The sequence below is a fragment of the Cordyceps javanica genome, chromosome 1 (genome assembly GCF_051103115.1).
Source record: "Cordyceps javanica chromosome 1, complete sequence".
In the NCBI taxonomy this organism is placed as follows: domain Eukaryota; kingdom Fungi; phylum Ascomycota; class Sordariomycetes; order Hypocreales; family Cordycipitaceae; genus Cordyceps; species Cordyceps javanica.
The window spans coordinates 1546506-1564688 of record NC_139295.1 but is presented as its reverse complement, the minus strand read 5'-3'; the positions used below and the strand labels follow the sequence as shown (position 1 = coordinate 1564688).

The 18183-nt window shown below is 52.4% G+C and overlaps 4 protein-coding genes across 4 annotated transcripts; 1 reads left to right on the top strand and 3 right to left on the bottom strand.

The window, feature by feature from the left end:
* Nucleotides 1-875: 875 nt before the first annotated feature.
* Nucleotides 876-4925, bottom strand: V2A60_000493 (uncharacterized protein; the record flags this gene model as incomplete). Its single annotated transcript, XM_083251862.1, has 3 exons — nucleotides 876-2883; nucleotides 2933-4607; nucleotides 4676-4925. The coding sequence occupies 3 exons, from the start codon at nucleotides 4923-4925 to the stop codon at nucleotides 876-878; spliced, it is 3933 nt and encodes a 1310-aa protein (XP_083107988.1).
* Nucleotides 4926-6459: 1534 nt separating this feature from the next.
* Nucleotides 6460-7256, bottom strand: V2A60_000492 (Sec61beta family-domain-containing protein; the record flags this gene model as incomplete). The annotated part of the gene is made up of 4 exons (XM_083251861.1): nucleotides 6460-6494; nucleotides 6551-6646; nucleotides 6831-7029; nucleotides 7254-7256. 4 exons carry the CDS (start codon nucleotides 7254-7256, stop codon nucleotides 6460-6462), a joined length of 333 nt encoding a protein of 110 aa, XP_083107987.1.
* A 1070-nt stretch (nucleotides 7257-8326) lies between these two features.
* Nucleotides 8327-9779, bottom strand: V2A60_000491 (HAD-like domain-containing protein; the record flags this gene model as incomplete). Its single annotated transcript, XM_083251860.1, has 3 exons — nucleotides 8327-8638; nucleotides 8697-8846; nucleotides 8901-9779. The coding sequence occupies 3 exons, from the start codon at nucleotides 9777-9779 to the stop codon at nucleotides 8327-8329; spliced, it is 1341 nt and encodes a 446-aa protein (XP_083107986.1).
* Nucleotides 9780-13827: 4048 nt separating this feature from the next.
* Nucleotides 13828-16393, top strand: V2A60_000490 (ABC transporter transmembrane region 2-domain-containing protein; the record flags this gene model as incomplete). The annotated part of the gene is made up of 3 exons (XM_083251859.1): nucleotides 13828-14457; nucleotides 14511-16020; nucleotides 16077-16393. The coding sequence occupies 3 exons, from the start codon at nucleotides 13828-13830 to the stop codon at nucleotides 16391-16393; spliced, it is 2457 nt and encodes an 818-aa protein (XP_083107985.1).
* Nucleotides 16394-18183: the final 1790 nt, after the last annotated feature.

Genomic DNA, 18183 nt, shown 5'->3' with positions numbered 1-18183 from the left:
CAGCTCGATCCATTTCTTGAGCAAGATGCAATCCCAACAGGGAAGGGGCTCAGTCTTTCTCTCAGCCACGCAGGGCTCGCCCGTGACCTTCCCACAGCCTCCACAGTCCTCATACGGTAGCAGCCGGAGAAACCAAGACCTGACGTCCATGCACAGCCAATGATTATAGAAGTAGGTTTCACGACACATGATTGCCTTTCTCTCACACAAAAAAATATTAAGGTAAGAGTTTTTGGTTTCTTTGTTCTGCAGCTTGTGTTGGTCAACCGTTAGCACCATGTAGAGGTTCAGTCATGGCCTGCCGGATATGCCAGAGCAGGGAATGTTTTGACGGCAAACTTACAAGTCAGGCCGCTGATGGGTTTCGAGAGATGAATACTCAGGTTTGGCAGACGATGGAGGGCTCTTCAGCAGTGTACGTGCAATCTACAAATTCGACACTCCAAGACTCTTTAAATAGCAGACTCCTCATCAACATCGTGTTCTCAATCACGATACTTGACCATATAGCTACGCACAGTTTCATATATAGACTGTGACTCTTGGTACCACAATGCTAATCTGCCATGATCGAGGGTAAATTGAGATTTTTCTGTTAAACGTCGTGGCAATCAGCGACATTTTCCAGCTTACGATACTTGTCTATACCTAGCAACACACAGTTTCATATATAGACTGTGACTCTTGGTACCACAATGCTAATCTGCCATGATTGAGGGTAAATTGAGATTCTTCTGGTTAGTGTCGTGGCAATCAGCGACATTTTCCAGTTTACATGCAGTAAAACAAGTTTCCTAGTTGCAAACTGATGTATGATATTCGCTATAATGCAATGGTATCTAGATTCTCGTATATATGGTCTCTTTCATATCATCTCACGGAAGCCTTGCTCCAAAGGCTCCATGCAGTCCGCTCCCGCTCCCGCTCCCGTTACCACTGCCACTGCCACTGCCACTTCCCTCTCCCCAGCCTCCGCGGCTCATTTTCAAACTCTCCTCCAGAGCTCGTTTCAGTTCTTCGTCGTCATCATCGTCATTCGTGCTAACCCCCTTGCCTTTGTTTCGTTTTCTAAACTCTTCCTCTGCCAGGCTCTGTTTCTTGATATACTCCAACACAATGTCCTCTTCGTTGCGTTGCGTCTCCGCGAGCTCCATCTCTTGTTTCGATGCGGCAATGGCGCGCTGCAGTTCAGCCTCTTCTTCGTCCACTTCGTCCTGCGACGGAAGCTCCGCTAATTGTTGTCGTGACGTGGATGAATCATGAACAGACAGCTCTCGCCCGTAGCCTGGTGCATCATCTGCACCGTACAAGTCATCTATAGCAGCAGGTTCTTCAGTGAGTGCCGGTCGCGGCATTGATGTGTCTATGAAAGAGGAGGATGATGGTCCCGGAACACATAGATCTTCGACAGGGTAGCCGTATTCATCCGCCAAGCTTTGTCGCATGGCAGATTGAATCAAGTCCTGGAATTCTTCATCGGTAATCTTGAACTCTTCATCCTCAAAAATAGACGGGTCATCATTGCGACGATTCTTTTCATCAATCCAGCCGGTCGCAGGCAGAGCACCGCTCTCGCGCATGACACGGAGACTCTCGCGAATAGCAGCTTCAATTTCGACATCATCCTCCAAAACACCCTGTGAAGTTTCCCGCACAGACGCCTGAATTGCGCGCTCAACCTCGTCGTCTTCTTGGGACAAGTTTGCAGCCTTTACGGACTTTTCACTGACCGATGGTGCACCGGGCACCAGCGACTCTACATACCCGCGCTTCCATGTCTGCTTCTCTTCCTGCATGCGCTTTCGCTGCGCAGAGGACAGGTGGCGCGTCTGGAACCAGCCTGTCCGAGGTTTGGAGAATCCCTTGTCCATAATAGACACAGTGTCACTGCTGTCATCCGTGGGCAGGGGAGGTGGCGGCGGGAATGGCCCTTCGGTGCCACCCATTCGTCTTTTAAGGTCATAGAACCTCGAAAGCTCGAATTTAATCGTGTTCCAGCGACGTAGTATATCTTCGCATTCGCCCTCGGAGGAATGCGACAGATCCAGCTCACCCTGTTTGATGCGGGATGAGAGTATGTAGTTGTACACGCTGCGGCTCATGTGCTTGCCAAATTCGGCGTGGACGCCCTGCATGGCGTAACCAGGAAGGCCGAAGATTCCGGCAGCGGGCTTCAGTATCAGGCCACCAATACCCTTTCCGAAACCCTTGACGAGGCCGACAGCACCGTCCTTTTCCGCGCCGTGCAAGGGCTGCATGACCAGGCCTGAGATACCATCAAAGAATCCGTATCCAAGCTCTTTACCAGCGACTTTTATTCCAGAGGACAAGTCTGTGACTTTTTCGACAGGGCGCACCAGATCGTCGTTGTACAGACGCGGCATATTGCGGAAGCCTTTAGCTAATCCGAGACAGAAATTCATAGGCGACTTGACGCCTGCTTCAATGATTCTGTTTACACCCCTCGCCGTGCCCACGGCACTTTCCATACCGAAGGCCACACCTGGTGACAGGTGTTCCTCGCGAAGGCCTTTTTGCTCAGGGGACTTGACCTCAGGGGAGCCTTGCTGCCCTGTTGGTGTCTGGACACCAGTGCTAGGTGGCGTTTCCGGTGCGTGTGCCCCAAGTAGAGAGGTCTGTGAAGTGGTTGCGTCTCGCGACACAGATGGGCGGTGGTCGCTTTGGGAGAGATGGCTGGAGGATTCCGTTGGTCTGGAGATGCTGTCGCTGTCCTTTTTGTATTTTCTATGCGATTTCCACAAGTCCCTCGGCATATCAGCAATAGCCATACCGATGGTTCCCAGAGACAACACAATCGCGGCCGCCCCAGCAGACAATGGATCCGTGGGTTGATCCTCGGTGTTGAACTCACACGGACGGTACCTATAAAGAGTTAGTCGAGCATCGAATAGGTTCCTCCTGCAATTCTTACAATTTAAGGTCCGTATATTTGATAACATTGTGCTCGACAAGAACAGCGGCTGCAAGTGGGCTGAGTCGCACCTTGGTCCGACGCACACGCCATGCCGCTGCACGGCTCGGCGCGACAGAGCAGCGCAACTTGTCCATATCGAGATGTTTGTGAAAGCTGTATCCGCCTTCGTCGGTACCCTTTTCCTCTCTAATCTTCTGCCCCAGAACCTTGGCCTGCTCCATCGTCTCTGGCTCGATGCATTTCTTGATGGCCTCGGCAAGCTTTTCTGCCGTCAATTCCTTGTACGGAACGGGCTCTGGGCCGGCATCTGCCCTCGCGATCATGGAGCCCCAGAAGGGCTGATCGCCAAAAAAGGGCACAACAAATGTTGGCTTGCCGGCCTTGATTCCGGCTGCTGTGGTACCCGCACCACCGTGGTGTACGACAGCGGAGACATGCTGGAAAAGCCAGTCGTGAGGCACGTTGCCGAGCATATACACGCCATCAGGCAGACCAACGTCGTCAGCACCAAGGCCACCCCAACCTTTAGAGACGAGGGCACGAACGCCTGCAAGGTGGATGGCGTCAAAAATCATGCGCGTCATAGCGTTAGGGTCGTCAACAACGATAGATCCAAAGCCAATGTAGACTGGTGGGGGGCCTGCATTGAGGAAAGCGTCCAGCTCTGGGTCAGGAGTGTAGGAAGAAGCAAGATCGAGGAAGTAAAAGCCAGACACGTCAATGTTGTTACCCCAGTCATTAGGTTTGGGGATAAGTGCAGGTGACCAGCAATACGTATATGATATTCGTAGCCGTGTCAATAAGCCAGGTGCCCACAATGGCGACAGCTCGGGTAGCTCGAGGGCTTTTTCGCGGAAGCGATTGATGACGTCTCCAAGTCCTTGCCAGGTCATGATTTCGACAAGAGTATATGTCAAGTTATTGGTAAGGGTATCGTCGAGGTTGCTAGACTGAATATTGGCGAGAGGGTGCTGAAATGCTCGCGTTGGTGTCCACGGCATGGTAAACATCATGTGCAGAGGGATTCCCATCTTTTCCGCAATATGAACGTGCGCAAAGCTCGGCGGGTTCGCAATAATGGCGTCGGCCACAAACGGTCTGTCCGCCGGGTTGCCCGGTACTTCCTGCGAGGAAAAGTTTACCGGCGCATAGCGCGTATGCGGCTTCGGTGGGGGACCCAAGCCATTTCCTGCTTCAATGCATGACCGCCAGCAGCCCATGAGGATCTGCTCGATGCCCCGTCTGCGCTTGCTGACCTCGCCGCTCTTGAGCGCGTCAAAGCCCGGCATGAGCCCCGGATTCTTGACCATGAAGGCCATGAGCTCGGCAGGGTCGCCGCCGATGTTGAAGAACTCGAGGTCGTTCTCTTCAACAAATTTTTGGAAGGTGGAGTGGGTGGCGATGCGAATGCGGTGGCCGTAGGTGTCGCGCAACGTCTTGCCGAGGGCGACAAAGGGCTGGACATCGCCGCGGGAGCCGACGATCTGGATGACAATGTTGAGCGCCGGCGGCGGCGTCTGGCCGGGTAAGCCGCCGAGACTGGGAGGGATATATGCCGGGGGAAGCGGCTCCTGGGATTCGGCGACAGAGGCTTGTCTGTCGACGACTGGCGCGAGCAGTTCTACGAGACGGCGATTCTTGGTGCTAATGTTGATGTTGACGCGACCGTCACCTGGTACGTTTTATTAACATCTGATTTCCTTCTACTGTGTACGGCTTGAGTGGGACGAATCATCATACCTGTCACAGCGGCACCGGCCTGGAAGCCGGGCTGCGAAAAGGTAACCTTGTCAACCTGATCGCCATACGCGGGCGGAGCTTCACTGGGTACATCGAGGTCAGGCATGACAAAGCCGTCAGTAATGAGTGACTCTTCCGATATGCTTCCTGGGCCCCCCAGGGAGACTGCGCTCCGCTGCCGCGCCTGCGCATCAGCCCGTGCCTGAGCCTGGCGTCGGGCCATCACTTGTTTGTCGTCGAGGATGGTCATGATGGCGGGGCATCAAGGTGAAGCCGTCTGGCAAGTTGAAGAGGGAAGAGGTCGGGTCGTTCTGGGTAGGGGGGCGCGGGGGTAGCCCAGATCACAGAGCATGCCTCAAAGGGCACCTAGTAAATCGAGATGCTAGGATGGGAGGGGCGAGATGATGTGCAGTTAATCTTGGTTGTTCAGCATGGCAGATGGTTTGGTGCGCTATTGATGACGTTGGCGCCGGTACCGGGTTGCCTTGGACAGGCACTGCTTCGAGCAGTGATCGATGAGGCGGCGGCCTAATAACAGCGCTGGACTGACAAAAGTACTTGGAGCGCTGTAATTAGTGTGAGGGTTATCCTGTGGTTGAAGTACAGACCGAGACTGTCAATGCAGAATCAAGGCTGCGGGACGATTGACATGTGTGAGTGATGAGGGACCAGGCCCTGCCTAGCCAGTTACCTTGTTAGCTGTAGGCAGCTTTCACGGCCCACTTGTGGTATCCCGAGTATCAGCCCTGTGATGCCCTCTTCAAGGGTGTAATACCATACGCCAATGAGAAGGTTGCTTGTAATTTCAGATGACTAATTCTTAGGCTTTGAACCAATCCCGCGTGGAATCACAAGCACAGGATAGTGGTCGGGGGCAGCATACATGGTCGTGTCAAAGCCACTACGCCACAAAGGAACACGCGTATTGCCCAACCCAAACACCCCGGGCATAAATCTTCATGATCCCTTTTGGGAAGCCTTCCCGCGACCTGGGCTGCACAGTATGGACATCACACTCGCATACAGAGTTTCATCCCGTGGCTTCAGCCTCAAGCGCTGCCGAATCCAGCTAGCCACCGGGCTGTGTAGTCATATAGGGTACGAGAGGGCTCGATGCGACGATTGCTTGATAACTGCTGCCTGGATCCAGTGCAGATAAAAAAGATGACGATTACCATGAACAATGCAGCCCGTTTTTACTGCTAGGATGTAGGCAACGACCAGCGTTCTTGCGTCGTATTCCTCTTTCGAACTAGAGGGCGGGCTGTGCAGTGGTGTACACGTACGTATTCCATGCCGGTTCTTGCCTGATGACGATGCTAATACTTAGAACAGCGTCAAATTTGCGAATGTTCCCAGGCCTGGCTCCAAGTAGACCATGAATTCTTGCCCACAACTTCATCTCTTTAGTGGTACAAAAAACCAGTACTATCCGCAAAGCAACACCGGTCCACATCATCTCAGACAGCATTGGCCCAAGAACCGAGCATCTATTGTCGCAGCATCTGGGTCTATACATTTTTTGGTATAATACAATATGCAGAGCCTCAGCCAAGAGAAGCCAAACCCCAGCGTTTAACACCCTTTGCTTTTGCAGCAAGAAATGTGACGCATCCAACTGCATCGCCCGAAAGACCTTTGCCCAAAGTCATCATTTGAACAAATAAAAAGTCCCTGCAGGGCTCCTCGTTATGTTGACAAGACGCAAAACGTCCGTCTCGCCCTTCCCGTGAGTTTGTCAACGCTTCGTTCCTTGTTCTGTACCAGATATCCGAGCTTCCTATTTAGCTCGAGAATTTTCGAGTGATCTTGGCAATGACTGCAGCACATTGTTAAATACTGCTAAAGGAGGCACCATCAGCCGATGAAACGTACTGTGAAGAGCAACGACGCTGAAAATAAAGACGAGAGAGAGAACGAGAACAACGACGGGATCGACCTTAAGACCAGGAGACTCATCAGTGTAGAGTCCTGTGACAAATATTAGCCATAGCACACAGCCAAGGAACAGCGCAAATCGCCAAAACCAACACTGGCCCGGTAACAGCTCGAAAAGCGCATCAATAGACAAGGACAGGCCCATTGAAACCGCCCGAGAGTTCTCGTTACCGATGTAATGGGCGCGATGCGGTGCAGATAGGTCCAGTAAACATACTTAGCATGGTGCTGCTGGAGCCGCCAGCGCCGGCCGAGCGGGTGCTGCTGGGACGAGCATTGGCAATCTTCTCCTTCTGGTCGGCGGCAGCGCGGCGACGAATAGCCGTTCGGGGACCACCGGGAGGTGTGGGCGACGAGGGGCGGTTGAGGCTGGCACCAGTGGCAGCGCCTTCGGGCGACGAGGCACGAGGAGAAGACTATAGGGACAGGAGACGGGTTAGCCTTGATTCCACTAATCATTGCATCATGTCGTTCCAAGAATAGGCATCGCAGTGTCTGATGGCTGCGCAATGAAGAAAGTGCGTCGAGTCTGCCGTTTTGTGTCGTTGCGACTACTCCCTCCCGCGACGAAGGCGACAGGGTGTCCCTCCCAGCCCTCGTCACCTGAACTCTTGCTCAATTGAATGGCTTTAGGACGTACCATTATTGTGTTATAGAAGAAGAAACCTAAGAAGGAGCGAAATGAAAAAGGAAGGAAAGGGCCAAGTCGATGAACCACTGCAGGATTGACCGATTTGGATTTCGAAAGAGATGAACAAGGAGGATAATGGAATGGGAGGTGTGTCTGCGACGGGTCGAATGAAAGCTAGCGCAGTTGGCGCAGTGGCTGCCCCCCCCGAGAGGCCTGCATTGAGCTCCGGGACGAGTTGAGGCCACATGCACCAGAAAAGGGTCTATCAGCCGGTGATCAGGAAGAACAATTTTCCGAAACCACAGCAGTACCCTTATAGGACGAGCAAGGCATAATGCTGTACGCACGTTACTTATGCGCATTGCTTCTTTTTCTCGGTTTGATGTAGATTCGTTTATTTCGCCGCTTTTCTTTTTTTGTCAGAAAGCTAAAGACATCAAAACACCTCAAGGTCAACGACCGACTTCAGTCTTCAGTATATAGTATTCGATCACTACTGCCTGGATCAAGTAATGAGATAAGCTCACAAATCAACCATTTCACATTTAGCAGAAATCTCTCATAATCGCTGCATCATTGGAGGAGGTTCACAATTTGAGGCAACTATGTATAATAAGAGGTATCTTTTTTCTTTCCCTTTCCCACTTCCGCTGGTCTTTCTGCGTTTCAACCGTAGCGTCCAACAGAAAAGTAAGAAACAACACTTGACAAAAAGAAACACACACACAAAAGGACAAAGAAAAGAAATTTGAAAAGTCACCTTCTGTCTTCCCCTCCTCTTCCCTTTCGTCGTCTTTCTCTCTTTCTGATCCCCCATGTATGTATTAGACCAGCGACGAAGCTCTCTACACCAGGAAGAAAAAAAATAGAGACCAGGAGAAAGAAAAAGAAAACCCCCTTCGACCAAAAACGCCTTGCGCTATGAATGGAATACTGTAATTTCCCATCGGAAGCTCTGCAGAGATGTGATAAAAAAATTTCAAAAAGTGATTTTGAATGACAAAGGAAGAATGGAAAAAATGCAAAAAAGTACAAGTTGCTTCTTCTTCTTTTTTCCCGCTTGTGAGAGGTTGAGTTTTTCTTTAAAGAGTGACATCAAGAACGAGGCTGACATCCGAGACCTTGGAGCCAGCCAGATCCTCGAGGACGGGGATCAGGTCTAACAGTTCGTTGTCGTGGGCGTCAGAGAACCAGCTGCTGATGGGAACGGCGTGTTGAGGGTGGAATATGTACGAGGTTGGGGAGTTGTCGATGATGATCGTGTCTTTGAGATCGCGGCCGACCTGGGACAGGTCCTTGACATAGTTGCCTTGGTGGTTATAACAGCTTTCGCGGAAAAGTCGGTGGTGGACGACGTTGTGGATGTCAAGTTGGTCTAATAGAGGATCACCATACTGTACGCGAGTCAGTGATTTGCAGGCCAACAATGTATACGACAGACTGTTTACGTACCTTAGAAACAGACGCAGTGAAAACAACAACTTCGTACAACTCGCCCACTCTCTTCATGAATTCATCGACGCCAGGTCGCTTAATGACATATACGTTATGGTAATTGCCTTCAATTTCGACAGGTATTGTGAAATCGGCCTGGTGAAGAATCTGCGGGCAGGTTGTTAAATCATGTTCTAGGAGACCCTTTGCGGCTGCACTTACCTTGAATGAACTGTGTACAAGGGTTTCATCGAGATCCAGAACCAAGCACTTTCGACCTTTGTGCTCGGGAGCGATTGGGGGTAGCAGCCACTTGCGCTGCTCCTCCCCGGCATCAGTTGGGGGGAACGGGACAGCCGTGGCGACAGCAGGCCCAGGTGGTGGAGGTGGCACATTCCGCTCCTCCGGCTCCTCAGACGTCTCGGTGGCCTGCGCCTCGTGAGCGTCCTCCGGTACATCAGGCATGTCAGAGTCGTCGCCATTGGATGAGTTGCCTCCGCCTGCTGATTGCGGTGCGCTAGGAGGCTCGACGGCAACGGCAGGCGGGGCTTCCTGGTTTACATTGGCTTCTTCCATGATAACATCTTGAGAGCCGCTGGCCGCCCCTTGTTGGTCCACAGGAGTAGCAACGTTACTGGGTTTTTCATTCGAGTTGCGAGCGTACTGGTCCTGCGAGGTTTGAGATCGGGATTTTGCTGTAGTTGGCCGTTGAGGTAGCTTGTTAAGTTTGTGAACATTGCTCTTGTCCTCATCATCCGGAACGCCGCAGCAGCCAAGCAACGAAAGTAGACCTCCCTTCTTTCTTCTTTGTTTCTGCTCGGAAGTCGAGGGCGAGCTTGGTTGTGTATTGCCAGGTGTGCTGACAACATCGTTATCGCCAGCTTGGCGCGTACCACTTAGCGAACCGTTGCCCTGAGCTTCGGCATAGCTGTTCTTGGAGTCCTTGGACCGTGCACTGCTGCTACTACGGCCAGCTGCAGAAGGGGCAGACTGGATCTTTTGCTGCGAAGACGATCGTGAAGGGACCTTGAGCATGCCTTGGCCCTGGCGAGCAGAACCAGCCTCGTCGGAGACTATTGTGTCGCTATTTTCAGTTCCCATGATTGCGGCTTTCTTTATGGGCGTATCAGACTTCGCATCGGTGGATTTTAGGTATGACTGCGCAGGATCGGACCCGTACTTCTGCGGACTACTAAACACGGCGCGGCCGAGTCAGCGGCATGCAACCCATTTAAAAGGATGCCGATACTCAGGCAAGGGCTGCGTTCAACAGTACACAGTGACGGCATGCTATGGCGAGCGCAAGGGAAAAAAAGCCCTGAAAAGGAACAAAAACTCACGTCAAGAAACAATTGGGCTGGACGATCGCGCAAAAATCCGAGCCCAAGGCAGGTGGGTGGCAGAGCCAGCCGGACCAAATGCGACGGTAATTGCCAAGCCGCGAGGTCTGGACGACAACGAGGTCGCAGAAGAGAGGAGAGGCGGTGACGATGAACAGGCTCAACAGTAGCGGATGGCAGGTCGCGTCGGGCTCGTGGCAGAATGATCGAGGCGTTGAGAGCGTGAAGCTCAGATTGAGATGGGAGCGTTAGCTACCTAGATAGGCCGGGACCAATGGCAGCATGTGCAGTCAGCGGTAGCAAGCTCGAACTGAGCGGCCAGGAAACAAATGCGCAGCGGCTGCCGTTGGCGATGGGGGAGGGCGAGGACGTCGAGTCGCGAGATGGGAAGCGGAGGGGGAGCGGGATGCGGCGTATCGGAGGATGGATGGAGGAGGCTCGTGGCGCCAGGAAAACGAAAGGTCCGTGGAGCGGGATAGAGGAGGTTGAGAGGCGGCAGAGCAACGAGGCAGGCAGAGCAGGCACAGGAGGCGAGCAGCGGAGCAGCGAGATGGGCAGGCTGGGGGCGTGGCCCGTGGGACGGATGGGGCTGGGACAAGATGGCAGTGTGCAGCGGGCGCGAACAGACAGCTAGAAGGAGGAGGAGGAGGAGGAGGAGGCGAGGAGAGAGGAGAGGCAGCTATTTTGCTACCTAGAGTGGTAGGTACGGATAGTAGGTAGGGGATTAGGGGGAGGGCGGTAGGTTCCTCATTACCTGGTGAGGTGCCTGGCCTGGGTACTGGTACCTAAGCAGGTGCTTGCCAGTAATGCGGTAGTAGATGTCAAGCCTAGGCCGGTGCTGGGGGGGGGGGGGGGGGGCGAACCTTGTGTGCTAGGGCCTGCACATGCAGAGGTCGAAGTACCTTGGGGTACTCTTGTCGTCCTATCGTCCAGTCGTCCACTCGCCCGGCAGGCGACAAGACGGACATGGAGGGCCTGGCTTGTACTGGTGGGTGTGGGTGGGGCCCCTCATGAGATTAAACCGTCTCCAGGGCTCATCACTGATAGGCCAGTTGCCCGGCCTCCCGTGAGCCAGAGCCACACTCTTCCCTTCTTGGGGCTAGACAGACCAGGCTGCTGGTCCGTTCTTGAGTAGGTAGATGAGTAGGTAGGTATCCGTACTCAGTAGCCTGTAGGTAAAAGTGCCTTTGATACAGCAATAAGGCGCGGAGAACCTACTCAGGTACTACATACTTACTTACTCAGTAAGTTACTGAGTACTTACCAACTTAATAGTACCTACCCATGTGCCTGGCTAGGTACCTACATATAGGACCTACGCAGCTGCCAGCTACCCAGCGACTCAGTAGCACCATCAGGCGTCTCCCCTGAGCCGCGCCTGGGGTACAGCAGCCTGCTGGGGCCTATCTTACCATGTGCGTAAATTGCGCCGTGAGCGCGACACAAGAGTGGAGGAGACCGAGTCTTGTTAATTTCCCATCAACATAGCGTCAATATTGGAAATAAAAAAGGAGCGAATGCTGCAGCTGGCCGACTATTACTTTGTACTTGCCTGCCTTCCCCCTGCAACGACGCTGCAACGACGCTGCAAAGGCATTATCCAGCACACTTTTTAAGTACTTAGTGGTGGTGGTGGTGGCGCCGGTTCTTCGGTCTACATGTACCTCGAAGTACCTTCAGTTCTCCTCTGTCGGCTCTCAATGGTACCCAAAACCACCTGGCAACGACCGTATGCCTCTGCATCCTGCACACAGGTATGTGCATATTGCACCGTCATGAGAGCCCTTTCGAGACAACAGCTTGCATCCACATTCGGCATCACCTCCCAGGCCTGTTCTCACGGGATATTGCCTCTTACTCAGTATCTGGCTCCAGTGATGCCCACGCCTGAGGGAGATCTTGCATTGTCTGTCATCCTACAGGTGGCTCCGCCGCCCGTCCCCGGCGCGCCTTTCGCTAGTTTATTAGGTGCTACTGGTATAAGCAGGTACCGTGGCGTCGACGCAAAATCCCAAGCCGTTGCCTACTTACCAGTATGACGAGTTGCAGGATGCTGGACCTCATCACTTGTCCTCCGGCTTTGAACAGTCTGGCACCAAGCAACGGCCGATGACGGTGGGGGAATCAATAAAGGCAATCGAACTGACGCAAGCACACCGGACTGCAATGTTCGACAGCCTGCCATCGTTCTTTTCTCCCCTTCTAAAAGTAAGTAGTTGCTAATAAACCTAAAAAAACAAAAAGACTCTCAGCTGCCATTTGTGGTGTCAAGCAGCTTGGCAGCCAGACTTTGGGGTCAATGTCACACTGTGACGAGACCCCATCAGAGTCCCATCGCCACTTTGATTGGCCCTCTTGGCGCCCGGCGTTCCTGATGGCACTTAACAATACCAGCTAATGCCTGACCGTGACCAGTTATGGACGTGGATGCATCGTGCTATGGAAAAGGGAGCCACTGGCAAACATGCCCCTTAACAGGCATGACAGCGTTGCCGGAGCAGGTCCCATTGGGCAAAAATGAATCGTCGGGGAATCGCTTCGCACCATAATCACACTTTGTACGGGTTATCGTACAGATTATCCGTACTCCTTATTGGCATAGATGCTGAGATGGCACCCGGGACACACACATCTGTTTGGGTGTGTAGGTGCGTAGGCTAGTCTTAGCGGCATTTGGTCTGGACCAGATTGGAAAGCCACTGGTGTATGAAGACGTTCCTTACGGATCCGTACTGGGACGACTGATTGGTTCGATTTCCAAGTCGACTGGTGATATACGAGCGCTTGCCATACGAGACAGCGACTGGTGACGCATTGGTAAAGGTGCGTTGCATGACTGAGACCGTGGTTCATGTGGCAGAGGCAATATCAGATACGAAATTCAGTGCCCAAGTTCTGCAGAAGAATATGTCAAGTAGTATCAGCAGTAAGTACTCAAGTACTCTAATAGTATATGCATGCCCCTCAGTCAGAGTGGTGTGGCGGCGGGTCGATGAACCGCGCCTCTTCTGGAAGTACTACTTGGGTGTAATTCTTAGTAACAACTAGCTTCGTAATACTTCCTTGCAGCTGTCAGACACAAGCAGATCTGTTTCTCTCAAGGACTTGCACTCGGTTGACTTTATGTGAAGCACTGTTTGCGGAGATGAAGAGGAGAGCTACGCAGGTGTTGGGCAGGAATGATTGGAAGAGCCGAGCCAGTACTCCGTATTCGGTACAATCAAACGGAGTAGAAAAGTCTCCGGTCTTGGGCCGCCGAGTTGTCATCAGGTGTCAAGAAACTGCACACCTGCGCTGAATCACTCCCCTAGTTAAGCTCCTAACTCCGTCAGCATATTTGTACTGATAGATGCTGGTGTAGTCAGCCTCCCCCTTCTTTAGGCCTTCTCCAGACATTCTTCTCCAGGATCATGTGACTGCCCCGGACTGGCATGGCCACCGGCTCCACCAGTTTCTCGCCGCAGTGAGCGGGACCCGTTTGACGTGCCTCGGATAGCCTGCACTAGCCTGTTCACATGTCTTGTCGCCCAGTTGAGCAGCATCTTCTGACCGATGGACTTTCGTACGTCTCAACTCTTGTCATCCAATCCTCTCTGTCGTCGCATCTTGCAGGTGCTCTATCCGCCGGCGACTGTCCCCCCCCAAAGGTCGTCGAATTTGCGCTTCCATCGTCCGAGATCGCCAATTGGCATACATCGCAACGGACCCATGTGCTCGATCGCTGCCGTCACCTGCTAAGAGGGTTCCGCCACCTCACACCAGCCAGCCCATCTTGGTGCATCGCGCCTCTGTTTCAAACGGTAGTTGCTATGGCTGCGCAGTCGACGCTGCGCGGCACTGCTGCCGAGCAGGCTATTGCGGCCTTCTTCGACAAGTGGACGGGTGCCGCCAAGTCGCGATTCCGACATAGCTCCCGCGCAACTCGCATTCTTGCCACGCTTGCCTTCATTGCCTCCATTGTTGTTGGCGCCGAAGGTACTCGCCGTTGGTGGAAGAACAGCTCCCAGGAGCACGAACAAGGCCGCAAGTTAGTTCGTACGAACTCGTGGTTGCATAACAAGGATGGATCGCGCACAATCTACGTCCCATATAAGCAAGGCACTTCCAAGGTCACAATTAATACCACGAAACCTCTCACATTCGAAGCTCATCGGCGGCTCTTCCTCAACCCGCCTCGCGTCTCTGGCCTGGGCGATGCAACAGTACCATCAGCACAGACCAAGCCTGGCCTGAACCTGGCCTTCTTGCACCAGTTCCTCAGTCTCATGAGTATCATGATCCCTCGCTGGACTAGCAAAGAAGCCGGTCTGCTCCTCAGTCATGGCCTTTTCCTCATTCTCCGAACCTATCTATCACTTGTTGTTGCACGTCTGGATGGTGAGATTGTGCGCGACCTCGTTGCCGGAAATGGAAAGGCTTTCACATGGGGCATTGCAAAGGTCAGTCACTACATGCTCCGACACGCACATTATACTAACAGAATCTAATACAGTGGCTCGGCCTTGGAGGTTTTGCATCTTACACCAACGCTGCCATCAAGTTTCTCGAATCCAAGGTGTCCATCGCCTTCCGTACACGACTCACGAGATACATCCACGATCTGTACCTCAACGAAAACATGAACTACTACAAGCTGTCCAATCTCGATGGTGGGATAGGCCAAGGGGCCGACCAATTTATTACACAAGATCTCACACTATTTTGCGCGGCTGCCGCAAACCTTTACTCGTCTCTCGGAAAGCCGTTCATCGACCTCTGTGTTTTCAACTTTCAGCTATACCGATCCTTAGGACCCCTGGCCTTGACTGGCCTGATGAGCAACTATTTCCTAACCGCCAGCATCCTTCGCAGATTATCTCCTCCATTTGGAAAGCTCAAGGCCGTAGAGGGCCGCAAAGAGGGCGACTTTCGTAGCCTACATGCCCGCCTAATCGCCAACGCCGAAGAGGTCGCATTCTATGGCGGTGCTGATACGGAAAAGACGTTTCTGAACAAGGAGTACAAATCGTTGAAGAGCTGGATGGAGGGAATTTATATGCTCAAGATCCGCTACAACATTCTGGAGGACTTTATCCTGAAGTACAGCTGGAGCGCTTACGGCTACCTCCTAGCTTCGCTACCAGTCTTTTTGCCTGCCTGGGGCGGCGTGGGGGGTCTGTCGGAGATGGTAGATCAAGCTCAAAAAGGCGGCCGTGAACGTAACAGAATGAAGGATTTTATTACCAACAAACGTCTCATGCTTTCGCTTGCTGATGCGGGTGGCCGCATGATGTACTCCATCAAGGACCTGGCCGAACTTGCTGGCTACACCAGCCGCGTGTACACGCTCATCTCTACCCTGCACAGGGTACATGCCGATGCCTACTATCTGCGCAACGCGCAGAATGAACTTTACTCACTTTCCGATGTTCAAGGAACCATCCAAAAGGGCTTCGATGGTGTCCGATTTGAACAGGTTCCCATTGTTGCCCCTAGCCTGTGGCCTCAGGGTGGTGATGAGCTGGTAGACTCGCTTTCTATGATTGTTCGCAGCGGCGAGCATCTGCTGATTTCTGGACCCAACGGCGTCGGCAAAACTGCCATTGCCAGAGTTCTCGCGGGCCTTTGGCCTGTCTACCGTGGCTTGGTAAGTCGTCCTAAGAATATCGGCGAGGACGGCGTAATGTTCCTACCCCAGCGCCCCTATCTCAGCCCTGGTACTCTTCGCGATCAGGTCATCTATCCCGATGGTCACCTGGATATGCGTTTGAAGCGCAAATCTGAGGACGATCTGAAGCGTGTCCTCGATGAGGCTAAACTTGGATACCTGCCTGAGCGCGAGGGTGGCTGGGATACACGTAAGGAATGGAAGGACGTACTGAGTGGCGGGGAGAAGCAACGCATGGGCTTCGCCCGCTTGCTGTATCATGAGCCAAAGTATGCTATCATCGACGAGGGTACCAGTGCAGTGTCAAGCGATGTCGAAGGACTTCTCTACGAAATGTGCAAGGAGAAGGGCATCAGTAAGTTGAGCCCTATTTCTGTGGTGCTGTTGCAAATGCTGACTTGTCCGTTCTAGCTCTCATCACAATTTCAACCCGGGCATCTCTCAAGAAGTACCACACATATAACCTGGTTCTCGGTCAGGGTGAGACTGGGGACGAGTGGGAGTTTGAGCGCATCGGCACCGAGCGTGAGAAACTTCAGGTGGAGAAGGAGCTGCAGGAGATCAGGGAAAGGCTGTCACAGGTCGACGAGTGGAAGCAAAGAAGAGAAGACATTGACAAAGAGTTGGCGGCGGTGTGGACAGATCAGGGTGAGTCGCTAGAGGCTCCAGAGTACGTCGACATGTCTGAGGCTACTGGCGAAGAAGCGGTGGAGGCTACGGCTGCATAAACAATAGCCGGAGCGAGACTGGGCGATGTAGATCATGCATCTTTGTAAACAAACAAAATCCTGTATCTGAATGTATAGTGGGCATTTTGTAAGCCGACGAAGAAAAAGCAGATATCAACGAAACATGAACCTGATGGCTTCAACATGATTGCCAAAACGGATAAGACGAGAGATCTACGCGCGACCTGCATGTCCTGGATACCTGATGAGGTGGCCGATGCAAGTCAGAGGCGTCTCGCAGTTGTCATGACCTTTCCTCTCAACTGCACGCGGAGGCACATGTGTGGGTATACGAGGCGGGGTAATAAGGTGTGCCAGAGGCAGGTTAGCCTGGAATTTCTTTTTCCAGACATTCAGTACATTGTATCATTGTAGAACTTTATACCGCAAATATGAAAGATGACACTAGCAAATACAGATAAGCTTGGAGCCAATGCAAGAGGCTGATCCATCAAGAACAACACAAACTGGGGCATGTGTTTGGTTTGAGTTTTGCCGTACAGCACAGAACGTACATAGAAGTAGGCCTCGTTCCCCTTGGCGCAGATGAACGCACTTTATCGTTTCATTGCAATCCGTAGCCTTCCGGATGCATATAGCTAGCTCCAACGAGGCAGAGTATGGCCATCTCATCAGAAGGCGCAGAATCTTTACACTACAGTATTCCACTTTGTTGAAATCCACAGGACCAAGGCAACAGGCTTTTAATATTTCGTGGCGCGAGAGGCTGGAGCAGTAATTTGCATCTTCTACTAGCCATCAAACTAGTCATGTTGGGATGCTGGACAAAAGAAATTTGGACAAACGAGGGAAAAAAAGCAAAGAAAAAGTTGATGAAAGAAAAAGAAACGAGTGCAGGGCTGTGTTAGTTCGAAGGGTACTTTGGCTTTCTGAGAGTTCAGAAACAGTTTCACAAGTAACCAATTCAAGACTAGCTGGACAGACCTTGGAATCCCTTGATCCTCGTGAATGGACTGGCTTGAAGAAATGACTAGGGTTCGCCTGGGAATAAAGGGGTCCCGAGAGAAAAGGGACACACAAGTGCACAGCTATCACCTTGAGGGGTCGACCGAGAAATGCGATAGTTCATCTCGTAGTTAAGTTCTCTTAACAATCTGCGGGGGAGGAAGGGGGGGTAGTAATATAAATCGATCGAGATGTTCTTTTTTAAATTTTTTTTGGTAATTGGGCTGTTGCCCTGGCGTTTTCACTAACATGTGGCGGCGGATTCCTGAGCCAGCTATGGCTTACTACGTAACACGTTGCGCCATGAGCACGAGTACTGACGAAAAGAAGGAAAAAGAGGAAAAAGCAATGACTTACACCGATCGAGGACGCGTGCGCTGGCCAGCAGCATGCATGTCTCTGGGCAGCGCATCACCGCCGCATACGCCCGCCCGAATCGGACGCTGCAGTGTAGTTTCCACACATGATGCCCAAAAAGGACGAGGAAGTATCCCCGGGCGTTTCCGCGATATGGCAATTATTGTTGGTAAACCCCCCCTCTTCCTCTTTTTGGGGAATTATTCTCACCCGACGCCCTGGCCTCTCCGAGATGTGCACCAATCCTCCTCTCGCCCCTCTCACAGGAGCTGGCAGCGCTTGTAATTTACTCAATGTCTCGGATGGTGGAGGACGGGAATTGCTTACTTTTGGCGTTCAAGTAAACGGCGATAGTTTGTCAGGCTCTCACGTTTTCCTAGTCGGGTTTTCTTTTGCTTGTGATAGGCGGCGGCAGAACAATTCCCGACCGAGCTCTGTTCAAAGACACTTGGCGTTTCTATTATTAT